This window comes from Capra hircus, chromosome 21 (assembly GCF_001704415.2).
Source record: "Capra hircus breed San Clemente chromosome 21, ASM170441v1, whole genome shotgun sequence".
NCBI lineage: Eukaryota > Metazoa > Chordata > Mammalia > Artiodactyla > Bovidae > Capra > Capra hircus.
Genome location: NC_030828.1, coordinates 56,290,893 through 56,308,011, shown reverse-complemented (window position 1 = coordinate 56,308,011; position 17,119 = coordinate 56,290,893). Strand labels below are relative to the sequence as shown.

General features: G+C 38.0%; 1 protein-coding gene across 3 annotated transcripts in view; it reads right to left on the bottom strand.

Annotated features, from left to right (window-relative positions):
• Window positions 1-17,119, bottom strand: part of CPSF2 (cleavage and polyadenylation specific factor 2) — a 35,279-nt gene that overhangs the window by 15,392 nt on the left and 2,768 nt on the right. For all 3 annotated transcript variants that reach the window (XM_005695330.2, XM_005695329.3, XM_018066392.1), the window contains 8 exons: window positions 16,332-16,393; window positions 11,187-11,368; window positions 9,947-10,106; window positions 9,756-9,861; window positions 8,491-8,620; window positions 6,217-6,332; window positions 4,897-5,084; window positions 3,937-4,227 (listed from right to left, as the gene is read on the bottom strand). In XM_005695330.2, coding sequence (XP_005695387.1) covers window positions 3,937-4,227; window positions 4,897-5,084; window positions 6,217-6,332; window positions 8,491-8,620; window positions 9,756-9,861; window positions 9,947-10,106; window positions 11,187-11,335 — 1,140 coding nt within the window. In that variant the 5' untranslated portion in view covers window positions 11,336-11,368; window positions 16,332-16,393. The remainder of the gene's footprint in view (window positions 1-3,936; window positions 4,228-4,896; window positions 5,085-6,216; window positions 6,333-8,490; window positions 8,621-9,755; window positions 9,862-9,946; window positions 10,107-11,186; window positions 11,369-16,331; window positions 16,394-17,119) is intronic.

Sequence of the window (17,119 nt, the reverse complement as noted above, 5' to 3'; positions counted from 1 at the left end):
GATGGGCTGGCAATTGAGTAGGAGACTGGCAGTCAGAGAAGGCCTACCTGAGGAGGCGACTGTTCAACTGAGACCTGAGTAAAGGAGTAAACAGGCGCAAAGCTGTGAAGGAACAGGAGAGGCAGAGGAGCCCCTGATGCAGGGAAGCAGTGTGGAGCGTAAAGAAAGCAGAATGAGATATGGTCAGAAAAGTGGACGGAGATCAGGTCAGCGGGACCTTGAAACCCTGGGAAAGGAGTCTGGATTTTTTTCAAAGAGAAGGAAGTCACCAGAGGGTTCAAGCAAGGGAACAACACGAAACGATAAATTTTTAAAAGATGCCTTTGGGGGTTGTTCGATGGTTACAGGGCTTGGGTTTCACAAGTTGAGAAGTTTTAGAGGTCTGTTGCACACCAGTGTTCACACAGTTAACACTGCTGTGCTGGACTCGTAAATATGGTTCAGATGGTAAATTTCATGTTATGTGGTTTTAAAACAATAAAACAAGAGAGAGACAGAGAGAAAGGAAAAGACATGCCTTTGGCTGCTACGAGAATAAAGCATTAATGGAGCATAAAAGTAAAAACAGTGAAGCAGTTAGGAAACCACTGCACAACCCAGGCAAGACCCTTACCATGGGCTAGGATGACGGGAGTGGAGCTGGAGAAAAGCAAACAGATTTAGGATATATCTGGAAGTCAAGTCAATAGGAATTGCTCCTGGATTGGACATGGGTAATGAGAGAAAATTCCCCAGTGGCGCCAGTGGTAAAGAAACCGCCTGCCAATGCAGGAGACTCAAGAGACACAGGTTCCACCCTTGGGTCTCGGAGATTCACTGGAGGAGGAAATGACAACCCCCTCCTGTATTCTCACCTGGAAAATTTCACAGACAGAGGAGCCTGGCAGGTTACAGTCTAAGGGGTCACACAGAGTCAGACATGACTAAGGGACTAACACACACACACAGTGACTAACACACACACAGTGAGAGAAAAGGAATCGAAAATAAATTTTAACAGTCTATGTACTGGAAATCTGGAAAGTGGTTACCCCTGGAAACATAGGCAGGATGAGGAAGGGGGCATCTGGGAGAATTGGTAATAATTTATTTCTGATCTGGGTATAAGCTAGAACATGTGTGTTCAATCTGTGAAGATTTATCATGCTGTTTGCTTACAATACACAAACTTTATATTATATGTATATATTATATGTCAATGAATGTTTTAAAATTATCTATACTTAGAGCTTGAGTAAGTACGTGGAAAGTGCTGCTATTCCATGAGCTGAGGAAGACTCAGAAAAGAACAAGCTTGGGAACGGGGGACAAGGAACAGTAAAAACTACTTTGTACATGATAAAGGAAAGAGGTGATAGAGAATGGAGAGAAAAAGGATAACCACAGAAGAAATATCCCTAACAAGGTGAGAGGGCAAAGACCCCAGACACAAGTATTACTTACCAAAATATTAAAAACCTAAAACATTTTCAAGTTTCAGCTCAGAATGTCATTTTCTTTTTCAAACTTAAATCACTTTTCATAGTCTTTTACTAATTCCTCAAATGGCATACCAGCCATCATTGTATTTCCAGTAATTAATATTTTCAAATTTAGTATTTCATATCTGATGAAACTATTTCAAGTTCTGAACTTCATATTTTAACTTTGTATTTCTAAGCTATTAAATAGCCCAAAAGATAGTATGTATTTTACTTTGATATGCCCGCTCTGAATCTTTCCTCAACAATTCTGCTTTTATAGTGAATGTATATCAGATTTTAGTTACTATTCATGCTTTTCTCAAGCAGAATTAGGGATACAGCTGAAGCGACTTAGCATGCATGCACCAAGCAGAGTTAAAGACTAAATACCCCTACCATCTAGCTTTTCACAAGCTAAACAGTCCTTAAAATCACTGCTAGGAAGACAAAATAAACAGTAATCATCTAAAAGTGTGCACAAGAATGTCAGCTCTTAATCATTCAGTATCAGTCGCTTCAGTCATGTTCAACTTTTTGCGACCCTATGGACTGTAGCCCACCAGGGTCCTCTGTCCATGGAATTTTCTAGGCAAGAATACTGGAGTGTGTTGCCATTTCCTTCTCCAGGAATCAAATCAGCGTCTCTTGCATCTCCTGCATTGGTAAGCAGATTCTTTACCACTAGCGCTACCTGGGAAGCCTTACAAATCATATTAGTTTTGACAAATTGGCAGATTCGATGTGTTGGTTACTAAGCAAAATGATCTCTTGGCTTTTGGGTCGTTTGGCTAAGTGTTGCTCCCGCAACGGGAGACAAGGCTGCAATGTGGATGCAGGACAGATTAGGCTATTTAGTGATGAGAAGGTAAGAGAATTCCTCCCTGACTGCTTCTACTTCTCAGTTAAGTTTGAAACAAGGTCATGTGCTACAGGTGAGGGCTGAGATGGGCTGAAAGATATTTGTGGAGAAAGAAAGTACTGTCTTCCTGGAGAATGGGAGACGCATTATCCCACAGAGTGTGGAGTGCTGGTGTTGGGTGCCTGTCTGACATGTGAGGTCAATAATGTGAAGGAAAACCTCTCCACACAGTGTATTTAACTCCAATAACATCAGATTGCTTGCGTATAGGCATGAATTAAGCAAATGGTTTAACTAGAGCCTGCTACGCAAGTACGATAAACAGAAAGAAGGGTAAAAGAGTTAAATATCTTGTAACAATATCTGTCTGAACATCTTCTAACAATCTATAATGGAAAAGAACCTGAGAAAAAAATATATATATACATATGTAAAACTGAATCACGTTGAATCCTTGTAAATCACACTATACTTCAAATAAATAAATAAAAAGAAAGGCGTCTGCAAAATAATGCTGGACCATTGACCAGAAGATACAGCAATGATGATTAAGTAGAAGTGATGAGGTTCATGAACTCAAAGTCCCAGTGGGACTAAAACACTGTTGGCATGGGAGTGCCAGAGAAAGTCAGCTATGAGACCAGAACGGTCTGCCTGAAGGAGAGCTCTGCAGATCATAACAAGGCTAAAGGTAGGACCGTGGGAGTGGACTGCAAGGTCACAGGAAGGGATGGCTGAGGTGGAGTGGAAGAAAAAATTAAGAAATAAAGTGTCAGGGCTTCCCATGTGGCTCAATGGTAAAAAATCCGTCCACCAATGTGTAGGAGACAGAGGAGACGGGGGTTCGATCCCTGGGTCAGGAAGATCCCCTGGAGGAGGAAATGGCCATCCACTCTAGTATTCTTGCCTGGGAAATCCCATGGACAGAGGAGCCTGGGGGGCGACAGTCCATAGGGTCACAAAGATATAAATAATAAAGTGTTATTAATTTTAAAAAGAAAAGAAATAAAGTGTCAAAGAACTGAGAGGGCAAGGAGCTAGAGAAATCATACATATGGATGCTCAAGTCATCACGAACGGAGTCCTGAGCATGAGTGGACAGGAAGGCTGTGAACCAGGGTCTCAAGGCACCAATGGATGACAGACACTGACCAAGAGAACAGTAAGTGTCTGGAACAAGAGGAGGCCAGCTTATTTTCAAGTCTGACAGCATGAGCTACAGAGGGAAGAGAAATAGCTTGAAAGCTACAACGCAGAACAAGGACACCTATGCCACTCAAATACATGACGCAGCAAAGAGAAGGCTACTGGAAAAAGAAATCTTAGGAGATAGCCAGATTTCAATTATGGGAAGAATGTGAAAGGAATTTTTCAGAGTGAGTGAGAATACAGTATATATGCATACTCTCTGGATTCGATACTCTAAGGGTTCGATACTGAGAACTTCCAGTTTAGGAGCTGTGAAAGGCATGCTGTTAAAGCCCCTCTACTGTCAGCCTGATAAAAATCCTGGAACAACTTTAAGTTTTATTTTTGGTCACTGACTGTTATAAACATCATGCATAACGTATCCCCCAAACAATTTCAAGATGAGGTTCACACACAAGCACTTACCTCTATTTCTGTAACTTTTTCGGAAGGATTATCAATTAGGAAACGTGCTAAAGTCCCAGGAGTAGTTCTGTAAGTCAGAATGATCGAGTTCTTCGGGTCCTGGCACCACTGAATAAAGAGATCCCTTGAAAATCCACATTCCAGGTCAGGTTGGCTGGCAAGTACAACTTTAGGGCTAGGTACTCGAGCCAAGTCAGAAAGACCGTGACACAGAGAGAGATGACGAAACTGAAACGGATTATTTCTTTTGTCTTCAAAACACCTCATCAACTTATCACTCATCCATTCTACCTAATAATGGGGGGAAAGACGGCAATAATTAGAAAATACTACATTATAACTTGAATGTGTTCTACAATAGTTCAGGAGTTCAAGGTCCATCTTAAGTCTTTTTTTCCACCAATGGTTGCTTAAATTTGTACCATGCTGACAAGTAGCTTATTGTCTGTTTCTATTCCCCAACAAATCTCCTCAGCCAAATGTTCATCCTTAAAAATCTGTAATTTTACACCATGTTTCAGTTATGTCGCCTTAAATCTTATTCAGAAGGTAGTATATAAGTTCTAAATGAATATCTTACCCGAGATATCGCTATTTCAAGAAAAAGCGCTTATTCAAAAGGAAGAGAAAAATGAATTCTAAAATTTATATCCTATGAGGTGGGTTCTATTTCTGTCCCTATTTTACAGATTGTGATACTACGCATTAGAGAAGCAACCTACCCAATCTGTAAAAGGGGAACAAAAACAGAACCTACTTCATAGGATATTTAAGGATTAAGTGAAATAATACATGTAAAGAATACGTAACAGTAAGTGGTTGATTTTTAGTTTATATCATCATCATTATCATCATCAACCTCAATAGAAAAAGAAAATTCAAAGATCATTTAAGATACTGTTTTCCATAAGTCCAATTTCTGTAGCAAACTTCTTGATTACACATCACATGAAAACAAACCTGGGACTTAGAAAACTCCACCACATTATAACTGACATTATTGAGGAGCGCCAGTGAGTAAACACCCAATCCAGCATCTTTAGTTCTCCAAATCTGATCAAGGAGTTGAGCAAGTTCCAGAACTCTGCCTGCAGTGTCCACTGCTATTAACACATTTCCATCACCTCGGAGTGTTTCCAGGACATTTGCTAGAAAACAAGAATGTAAAATCCCAACAGGACATATCAATGTCTTGCTATGAGAATAAAGATGACTTTTATCTTCATGTTTTCACTATTAAGACTATGGTTTGCAACAATGCCATTAACTCTATTTTTTTAATTGAAAAATTATAAATCATGGTTTCTAACCCTTTCCACCCATAGTACACACAGATAATGGCATTTGTATAATGTATCGGGAAAATTGGGCTAACAAGCCAAATGCAATCAGCCTTGTGTTTCCAGGTCACTCTGGTCTCACCTGCTTCACCTCACCTCTCACCTCCATGAATTTCATTATGAAACATAATTCCCAAATTTATACACACATACTTATACTTTAATACATACATGCTTTATATGTATGTATGCCTATAGAATAAAAGACAAATTAACATTCTTTCTTACAATAAAAGACTTTCTAGATGAAAATCTGCTTGGAATTATTTAGTCAAATAAAACTCTAGCAAAAATAAATAACAACAACAAAAATCCAAGAATTGAAAATCATCTTAGAGTAACATAGTATATGTCATACTTTTTCAGTAGATAAATGAAGGTGGTGGTTTCAAACATGTTGAAATTGGAGTCCGATTTACCCTGTTGAATTCCAATGCAGCTTACAAAAACAGAATAAAAGATAAAAGGGCTCAAGCCAGAGCAGAAGCAACCAGGGAGGGCCTGGATGCGTCTCTTTAGAACCAAGACTACTGTATTAGAGTATAAAGCACCCAAATACCAAAGTCACAGACTATGCACTCCCTCATTTATCTCCTTCATTCATTTTCTGAGTATAAGCGTTTTTCTAGCATTTATATGAGATTTTTATATGTTGTGATGTTCGCTAGACATCAAAATATGTTGTCTGACATTCAATGAGGCCAAGGAAAGCTAGCTATGTGCTGAATAACGGGAAGAAACCAACCTTTATACCTATCCCAGGAAAGTTAAATTCAAACCAACAAAAGCATCTTTTTGTAAAAATATTGATATGGTTACAAAATATTCTTTCAAAAATACTAGAGTTAGCCAATCTCTTATGACAAGAAAAATGTCCAACAGTCATTATACTACCATGCACCTCCACAGCTCTGCAGAAAGGATCATAAGCAATACATACTCAGAAGCTGCTCGTCTCTTTGTTTTCTCCTGGGCTGCACATAAGTAGCGTTAAATGAGTCTGTGATAAGTAAGGAGGGTCTGCTTAGCATTTCCAGGGAACATCCATTTAAGTGGCTATAAGGAAGTTGAAGAACAGGAATACTTTGTATCACTTCAAATAACAGCTTTTCTTACCAAAAAAAAAAAAAACCCTTTTTATAAGGTTTTTTCCCTCTTCTAACTATAACAGTTTACATGCTTAGTGATAAGAAAATCTAGTAAATTCAGAAACTAAAAACTAAGCTCTTCCAGAGTACCATCACCCAAAGATAATCGCCATAGTATCTTGGTGCATATCCTTCTAAGTACATATTCTCTATGCATATACCCGTGTATGTATTTCACTAAAGTGGCATCTCATGTAGATGCTTATATATCCAGTTTATACCCTAGTTTTCTCCCATGACATTAAAACCATTTTCTAAATCTAATTTTTAATAAGTATAAAAGCTTTCTGTGTGTTTGTACAATAAATATTTGGTCATTTCCCTTTATTGATATTTAGGTTACTTTTCTTTGTCATTATAAATACTCTCAAAGAAAACTTTTGCAAAAAGCTTCTGTTGCATTTCTAATTATTTCTTTAGGACACATTCCTAGAAATGTTTTTACTAAAATATACAATATTGCTAAATGGCTTTCCAGAAAGGTTTGACCCTTTTGAGAAAGCTCTCCCTTTTCCAGAAAGGTTCAAACAGAAACGATGACTAACTCATGAAATAATTCCCAGAAGAACATTACCATTTAAAAGCAATTTTAATGGTATTTAATTTTAAAAAATCATTATCATTTAAATTTTCTCTTTTTTGACTTTATAACTTTTGTCCATTTTGCAACTGGTAGCTTTCTGATTGATTAATACCTGGTCTTATAAATAAGTCTTTGATCAACTTTATGGAAACATTTTCCCTAGTTTATAGGTCTTTTAAAATTGATTTAGTTGTTTATTCTTGGCTCTGCTGGGTCTACACTGTTGCACGGGCTTTCTTCCTCTAGGTGCGGCAGTGGGGCTCCTCTCTGATTGCGGTGCAGAGGTTCTCACTGCTATGGCTTCTCTTTGCTGCGGAGCACGGGCTCTAGGGCACATGAGCTTCAGTAGTTGCGAGAAGTGGGCCCAGTAGTTACAGCTCCTGGGCTCTAGAGCACAGGCTCAATAGTTGTGGTACACGGGCTTAGTTGCTCCATGCCCTGTGGGAATCTTCCTGAATCAGGGATTGAACCTGTGTCTCCTAATTGGCAGGCGGATTCTTTACACTGAGCCACCAGGGAGGCCCTGACTTAGTTTACTGTTTCAGGCATTTTGAACGTGTATGTAATCAAACGTAGCAGAGTCTTTCTTTATAACTTGGTCCATTTCCTTTCTGCTTACCGAAGTCTTCCAAATCAAGAGATCAGACTCACCAGCATTGTTTCCTTTTCTAATTAATTCTAATCCACCTGAAATTTATCTTATTAAGTGATAAAAAGGACATAAAATGAGGTTTTTCCCAAAATGTTTGTTTATCATTCACTCAAATACCCGTCTTTTCTCATTAACCTGTAATTACAAGAGCCTAAAATTCAACATATTAGCCTTAAATGTTTCTTAATATGATACAAAAGATCTTAATGATACTATATACTAATATAAAAGTTATGTACTTAATGTACAAAAATTACAAAAGAAATGCTGTTAAGTACAAAATGAAGTTTTTAAATGAAAACTATTGTGTCCCCTTTTAAGTTGACTTCCCTGATAGCTCAGTTGGTAAAGAATCCACCTGCAATGCAGAAGACTCCAGTTCAATTCCTGGGTCGGGAAGATCCGCTGGAGAAGGGGTAGGCTACCTACTCTTCTAAAGGGAGTCTGACTTTAAATCATTATATTAGATGGTATTAATGAATTTTATCAAAAATTTAAAAAACCCACCCACAAAGTTCCTCTAAATAACAAGTCAAGAATATATAAAATATAATTTGATGCATAAAAATTAATCTCCTATGCAACATCTCCAGAGAGATACTTCTTTTATAGAGTAGATAATTGCATGTAAATTTCAAAACAGTATCTTATATCTCATATCAAACTTTTTTCCTTACAATGCAAATAATTCAAGTAACTTTGAAAACATTCACTACTTGGTACTTTTAAATTGCCCTAGATTTCTAGTTTAAAGAAAACTGTTTTTAAATTTCCCTCCAAACAATGAAACAAGACCAGCATTTCCATTAGCTTTTATCTTGATATACCTACATCTCCCTCTTGTGGTTGAAGTCAACTGCATAAACAATTTCTTCTTCTCCATCTTTGACTATTTTCCATATTGTTCCACCTATCATATGACCAGCTGGCAGAGGTGTGATAGACAAGCCATGTCCTTTGCCTAGGTCAACAAGATAATGACAATACTCAGATTTCTTATTACAAGTCTAAAGAAAGGTTATTTATTATTAGCTATTCTTTAATAAGTAACATGCGCAATGATACAAAATTCAAAAGTAAGAAGGCATCAGTGAAATGCAAGTCTCACCCTCCAGTCCCCCAGCTACCTCATACCTTCATGGAGGCACGCTTATAATTTCATCATGCCTCTGTACATAATATTTGTGCTTGAAAAATAAAAGGCTAGAGATTGCCACTACTATTCAATAACTTAGTATGAACTAATAAACTTTACTATTCATATTGTGCACATAAATTATGAAGTGTTTCCATCTTCGCTAACCTCTAAATTGACAATTCAAATCTCATTATGGTAAAGAATGTATCCTATAGAAAACTAAGTACCAGCCAAACTGCTGAGACCACTGTTACTTCTGGCTAAACTTCAGAGTCCACTTGTAGGCCATTTTTTCGTATTTATGGTACCAAATTTATGAAAATATTTAAATAGTTCTCTCTGTTGCTGCTGCTACTGCTAAGTCACTTCAGTCATGTCCGACTCTGTGTGACCCCATAGATGGTAGCCCACCAGGCTCCCCCGTCCCTGGGATTCTCCAGGCAAGAACACTGGAGTGGGTTGCCATGTCCTTCTCTACAGATGATAAATATATATTTAGGGACATATATGTATATATGACTTCCTGTCCTAATTAAATGACAAATTCTTTTCATGTTCTAGAATTCAGTCATGTTCTACTCTGTGCTGCCATAGCACTTCATTTACTTCCATCATTCCGTTTAGTCATCTGAGGTACTTTCTCCTCAACCTCACTGTGAACTCTTTGAACGAGAACCTGACCATGTTACCTTTGTGCATTATATAAGTAATCACTAAGTAAGTCTTCCTAAATTAAATGTGAAAAGGAGGCCTGAGCTGTTACATTTATTAAAATTTAGCCTGGAATATTTTAAAATTCAGATGATTTGGGGGAAGTTCACAGTTCCCTCTGAAAACAATGCTATTTTTTTATTGTTCAGACAATAGTGCCTATAATTTTTACTACAAATTTCCCTTGTACTTTTCAGTAGTTCAAACACCATTTGCCCAATTATTTGCTACTGGAAACATGTTTTACCTTTCAAATTCACAATCTGAGAGAATTTTAACTGCTGTATCTTATCAAAGGCTGCATCCACATCATCTAGGGTAAAGAGTGTAAAATCTTCTGTATTGTGTCGGGACTAAAAAAAAAAATACAAATAAAAGGTTAAAAATGATCACTGCAGGGGTGTTAAAACAGTTTTTTTTTTTAATTGCTTAAATTACCTGATAAAGGTCATACATGAACATCTGTCCCATTTTATAAACGGGAATGGTTGCATAGATGGCGCAGTTCAGACCCAACTTTCCAACAGCATAGGGGAGGGCGCCAAGATGGAGGGGGTCGGGATGAGACAACAAGACCGCATCGATCTGGTGAACGTGCCTAGAACACAAGCAAGACGGCTATTACTGAGTCTTGCTCCTAAAGGAACAGGCAGGATACTCAAAATTAATTTGCCGGTTCTGATTCCTCTCAGTATTCTGAGCTGAAGACTATGATGGGGTAAGAGAGTGAAAGCGAGAGTGAAATCACTCAGTCTTGTCCGACTCTGAGACCCCATGCTCCATTGAGAGCTAAAATAACGTCACCTACGAATTTCAGTTAGTACTACCCCTGTCCTACAGAGATCAAAACTGGTATGAGTTGCACGTAAATATATAGTGTCTAGACATGTTTTTTCAAAAAAGGAAGGAAAACAGTAGACACCACCTATAAACTGATTTCAAGAGGCTATCTCATATACTATTAAAGTTCAAGAACTCAGCATTTAAGAAATTGTTAAGAAAAGGACATTTAAAAGGCCACATATTTATTATGGATTTTTATCTCAGCTTTTTAGCATAATGACTGACAGTATATTCATGATAGTGTAACTTTATAGTCAATGAATAATATATTCTCATTAACAAAAGAAACAAAAAAATTTTTTGCTATAAGTTCTTATTCAGTTTTTTCAATATTTAAGTTCCCATCCATTCCATAATTAGTACAATACTGCTAACACAACTAAGTTTTTCTTTGATGGATTAGATCCTTTTGAATCTCATGGGCTTTATTCTAAGCACCAATTCTCAAATGTCTAAGCATCAAAAGATTAAAAGAAAATAAGCTAATTTGATCTGACTCCAGAACTTTTACAAGTACAGTTTTCCTCTCTTCAAATTCTTATAAATTTAATTTTGCTCTTTTCTAAAATTAGGGTGCAAAAATTTCTATTGAGATCCACTGATCAAGTAACAATTAACTTAAGATTTTGCTGACATTCAATAAACACAGCTTACAAGTCAATCAAAACTACACAAATAAAAAGTCATTTTTTGGTTCTTCAGTTTAAATAAAACTGGTTTACTCTCAACTAAATTAGAGCAAAACAGCAAAGACTGTGTAACATCAAAATAGTATTACAGCATAGAAAAGAGAAGTTGATTTACTAAAAGTGTAGAAATATTAACAGTAACTTACTTCCTCAGGGAATCTATAATATCCATAGAAAAGTGCTCATCCCAGCCACAGTCCAATAAAAATCTAAACTCGTCGACTTGGAGAAGATAGCAAAGAGCAGATTCTTCTTGGACCCCAGAGAGGGTAGTTAATTTGATAATAGATGTCATTTTTTCGGTTCAACAACAACAATCCAAAAGGTTCTTTCAACAGAAATAAAAACATAGTTAAACATAAAAGCAGAGTCATTTTAAAGACCTATTTCCATCATTGTTAAGTGTGAAGGTACAAACATAATCTTACACCCTCCTGTATATAGAGTCCTTCAGTGGCCCCCCAACGTGGTTGATGAAAAGTAGTAGGTTTTGGAATCAGACTGACCTGTATTTGAATCTATGCTTATATGGTTCTGAGCAGGTCAGTTAAATTTTCCCTCACTTATGTATCTATAAAATATGAATATTAATATATACATTAAAAGGATGTTAGAAGATTTCAAATGATGTATAAATTACCTAGAAGGGAGACCACCAAGTTTCTCAATAAATAAATGTAGTGTACTAAACTAGCAAACTTATTCTTCAAGGTGAATTTGCTCCTCCTTTATTTTGCTCTGAGATGGCAGTGATTACACTGCATTACACTGTTATTAGTTTATGTGTCTTTCTCTACTACTAAACCAGTGGTCCTTAAATAAAGGACCGCTTGACAATGTGATAAAAGCTATGGATCTTTCCTGCTCCCCTTAGTCCTTAAAAAAACAAAAAGGTCCATATACATGTAGCAATTCACATATTTTTCAGGGAATTTTGTTAAGAAGACTTGCACTGGAACATGAGCAACTAATAAACAATTGTAGTACCTTATAGTTTGCACTTCCTGAAGAGATTCTGACATATAGCAGGTGTTCAAAACATATCTGATGGCATACAGTTGGGATACTTACTATGTATTTCAAGAAGATACAACATGAAAACATCTATTGGGATTTAGGACCTAGAATTGTGTGCTACTATATAGATGTTTCCTGTGGTCATGTATGGATGTGAGAGTTGGACTGTGAAGAAGGCTGAATGCCGAAGAATTGATGCTTTTGAACTGCGGTGTTGGAGAAGACTCTTGAGAGTCCTTTGGACTGCAAGGAGATCCAACCAGTCCATTCTGAAGGAGATCAACCCTGGGATTTCTTTGGAAGGAATGATGCTAAAACTGAAGCTCCAGTACTTTGGCCACCTCATGAGAAGAGTTGACTCATTGGAAAAGACTCTGATGCTGGGAGGGATTGGGGGCAGGAGGAGAAGGGGACGACAGAGGATGAGATGGCTGGATGGCAACACGGACTCGATGGACGTGAGTCTGAGTGAAGTCCGGGAGTTGGTGATGGACAGGGAGGCCTGGTGTGCTGCAATTCATGGGATCGCAAAGAGTCGGACAGGACTGAGCGACTGAACTGAACTGATATAGACGTTATTAAAAACATTCATTAGCAAAGCACAACTCCACAGCAAGATTTCAGATCTTAGGTTCTTAAAATAAATTTGCCTTTTCTGGTTAACTATGCAAGTAAGAGAATTATTCATTCACAGTTATGTATCCTTAGAGTGCTTAGAAGAAAAGGGGATGTTGAAAGATTCAAAAGTTTCCTAAGTTATTAGACCTCCCTCTAATTAATGTGCCTTTTCATTACTGTTAATGTTGCTCTATAGCATCTATTATTAAAATTATTATTATGTGAAAAAAAGAGAGGTCATTGCACAGCTGATGATCCTTCAACATCTGCCCAAGGTCATATCAACAAATTAAGATAAATTGTCCAGCTTTCTTAACAGACTGTCACCACATTTCCCATCCTTGTTTACTTCAGTCACAGCCAAAGACCCAAGACTCTGAGGTTGTCCATCATCACCGAAATCCACCTAGTGGGACCAATTCACTACCTCCTCTGCCTTCCAAATCCTTTCAGTATTCCCTCTGGAACCATTACACTCACCGAGAACTTCACCCTCCTCTCTGAAGGTTTTCCTCATCTGCAAATCTTCACAGAAACCTAGCTCTTCTCAAATGATTCTGTGTCTCCTCCAGCCTTCTCTAGAGGCCTTTTTTCTCCTGGATTCCCTGACCTCAAAAGCAGGAAGCATGTGCTCCCTGTTCATCACTGCAGCCTCCAGTGCATGTCTTCTCCTTCCTCCTGGAAACACGCGAGTCCCGCTGAACTCATGCTGCCCAGCCAGCTCGCTGTGAGCCTTTCCTCTCCTTCCTCGTTAATGGAGGACTTTAGTTCCTGACTCAGTCTTCCTCTGAGTAGCTTCATTACTGACCTCTTCTCTTCTTGACTTTCTCAACTCCAATAGTCTTCTTTTCACTTCAGCCACCCGGCACCACAGTCAAAACCATGACCTTATCGTGACTGCAGCACTTTCAAAACTTCACTTTCAACGATCTCCCCATCTCACTCCCACCTTCCCTACTCTAGAATTCCCACTGCAAAAACCCTTTGGCCTCACTGTATCTCTAATTTACTGACTACTTTCTCACTGTCCATGACCACCTCCTGTCTTCACTCATGTTATATGGATCCACGAGCCATCATGATTATTTTGCAAATACTCAAGTGTTTTGCAGCTCTAGTCCTTCTTTGTACAAGTCTGGCAAAATCCTAACCCTCACTCACTCCAATCATGCACCTTGTCAGAAAAGCTCAATGCTGCCAGAGGGGGAAAAAGCCAATCACACAACTATGCTATTTGCTCTTTAAATTCATGGCCAAATCTCAAACAGGCACTATGTCCTACCTACCAATCTGATTTTTCTTAGTAGGTTGACGTTCCATCTGAGACCATCATTTCACATCTCTTCTCTGCTCAAGCATCACGCACCCTTCCCTCCACCCTACTCTGTTGATAATCTCACCTCATTCCTCAATTAGAAGACAAAAGTAATCCGACAGTAACTCCACATTTTCCAAATACCATAGCTACTACATTAAGCTATCTGCACGTACGCTGTTGTGTCTCCCATCATTCAGAACAAAGAGCCCAGCTCTCATTCAAGGCCAATCCTGTGTGTGTGCTCAGAATCCCACTCCTGTTTATCTTCTCCATAACTTCTTCAGTCATCCCCTCCTTCTACATTATCAATGGATCACTGATGTACCATTTCCATTAGCATACAAAGATACTCTAGAATTTCTCAACTTAAAAGATCCCTCTCTCAATCCTACAGTCCCCTGCAACTGCTTTATCACTTCTACGCTCTCCATTCACAGCAGAATTTCTCAGAATATTTGTCCACAGACCTGTCTCTACTTTCTTATCTTCCATTCAAACCACTGAATCTGATATCTTTCTCCACCATATCACGAGAAGAGCTTTCATGAAGGTCACTGACAAACCTCTATACAACTGAAGCCAATGGACATTCCTGTGGTCCCAACTTACTGGAAATTGTAGCAGCATTCAACAGAACTAACAGCTCCATCCTACCAGAAACACCTTCCTCTGCTCCTCTGGGTCAACCCTCTCCTGATTTTTCTTTTATCTAACTGGCCATTCCTCACGCTCCTTAATTAATTCCTCCTTCTCCCTCAACCTCTACATGAGGCAGTGCTTTCTCTTTTCTTTTCGCTTTTCTGCAGGGCTTTCTCTTTTCTCTCTAGGTAATCTTCCAGTCTTACAGCTTTAAGATCATCTGGTCTCTGATGGCATCATCCTTGATCTTTTACTTGTTTTTCACATCTAATCTATCAGTAAATCCTGCCTTTTTACCTCTATTATATTTCTCAAGTATAATAAGTTCTCATATATTTCCTTCTATCTCCGGTGTCACCAAGATTTCTAACTAGTCTGAGTTATTGTTTTCCCTACCTCAAATTCATTCTTTCAGAGACATTTTCTGACAAACCTAAAGTCCACCCCCACCTCAGTTACATCCTATAATCTGTGTTTTCCTTCTGTTTTCTTCAAAATACATAGTATCCACCTCTATTTGCTGCTTATTTGCTCACTTTGTCCAACCCCTTATCTCCTTTTAACCCCTACATCAGAATAAGGACTCCATGAAAGTAGAGACGTTTGTCTATTTTGATTATAATTATATTCCAGCACCCCTACAGTGCCTAACATAGTGGTGGACAATAAGTGGTTCTTAAATGAATAAATGAAGATGGCTAGTATTAAATGAGCTTTAATACTGAGCTTTTCCACACCATTAACAGCTGCCTTTTCATTCTCAAGGTAAGAACACTGAAGTGGCTTGCCATTCCCTCCTCCAGAGGACCACGTTTTGTCAGAACTCTCCATCATGACCCATCCATCTTGGGTGACCCTACACAGCATGGCTCATAGTTTCATTGAGTTAGATAAAGCTGTGGTCCATGTGATCAGATTGGTTAGTTGTCTGTGATTGTGGTTTTCATTCAGTCTGCCCTCTGATGAAGAAGGAAAAGAGGCTTACAGAACCTTCCTGATGGGAGAGACTGACTGAGGGGGAAACTGGGGGAAACAGAGGATGAGATGGTTGGATGGCATCACTGACTCAATGGACAAGAGTTTGAGTAAGCTCTGGGAGTTGGTGATGGACAGGGAAGCCTGGCGTACAGCAGTCCGTGAGGTCGCCAAGAGTCGGACACAACTGAGCAACTGAACTGAACTGAACAGCTACCTATTTATATGCACTTCCTTTGGCTTGGGAGAGGTCTCTGAACGCAGGACTAGGTTTGTTCTATGTTTGTACCCTTACTATATAAGCATGTCTTACACAGTGCATGTTTAACAATCACTGTTGCGAAAACAAACAAACTGAAATTAAAAATACACTGACTTAGTGTGTTCCTATTTTTAAGGTATGAGAAATACACAGATACTAATTCTCTATTTGAAGAAACGTGTTTATAAATACAGTTTTAAATAGGACTTCGATCTGTCAAAAATCTCCATGTACCAATTATAATAATGGCCTAAGAGAAACCCTTTCCACCTTAAATCTACTTTACTCTCCCACTTTCTTTATTTAGATTATGACATGAAAATACAAAGCGTCTTACAGATAGAACCGAATGAGCTCATTTATAACTTTTGCAGCCAAACCCAGATTGCAACAGATGAAAAGATATTTTTATTATAACTGCTTATAATAAAGCTGTATCTTTATTAGACAATCTTTACTTACTGGTATCTCAGTTGTATTTGGGATGAAACACCATGAATTCAAAGGAAGACTTCTTTATATATCTAAAAAATAAAGAAATAAGAGTCTCATGAATGTGGTATAATGATTTACTTCTGTTTTTAATTTTGGTGTTTAACTTCTATGTCTTATCCTAAGGTAAAGACAGTGAACAGCAGCAAATACAATAATACAGGGTCCTTTAAAAAAAAATCTTGGAAATAAGATTTTTAAAACTGACATTAATTTCTGTTATTGAGAATCATAAAAGAGGTGGGATCTTAAATTATTCATTATGGACTGGTAGGCCATGGGTAAAAAGAGATAAAGAGAAAAGGTATTCAAAACAAGGGAAAAACATGATCAAAAGCACAAAACAAAAACTTGCCTGGCACAATTTCATGGAATCAAAAAAATGAAAAAGTCTTAATGAATAGAAAAAGGTCAGCTAATGGAAGACCTTGGAAACTTTGGACCTAATGATAATTGCTAAACAGAGAAGAGGCAACAGAGGTATTTTAAGGTCAATTATCAAGATGACATGATACAGGTAGTTCTGTATTTAAAAAAAAAAAAACTAGCTGGTATACATGACTTATTAGATAAAGAAGAAAGAAAATGCAAGGAGATTTTAAAAAAAAAAAAAAAGGAGAGTATTTAGCAGCCCACTTCCTCCTTTCAAACTTACTGGTTCTATTTTGAGACTAACTTTCTTTAGCCCCAGACTTCCCTGGTGGCTGAGAAGGTAAAGTGTCTGTCTACAATGCGAGAGACCTGGGTTCAATCCCTGG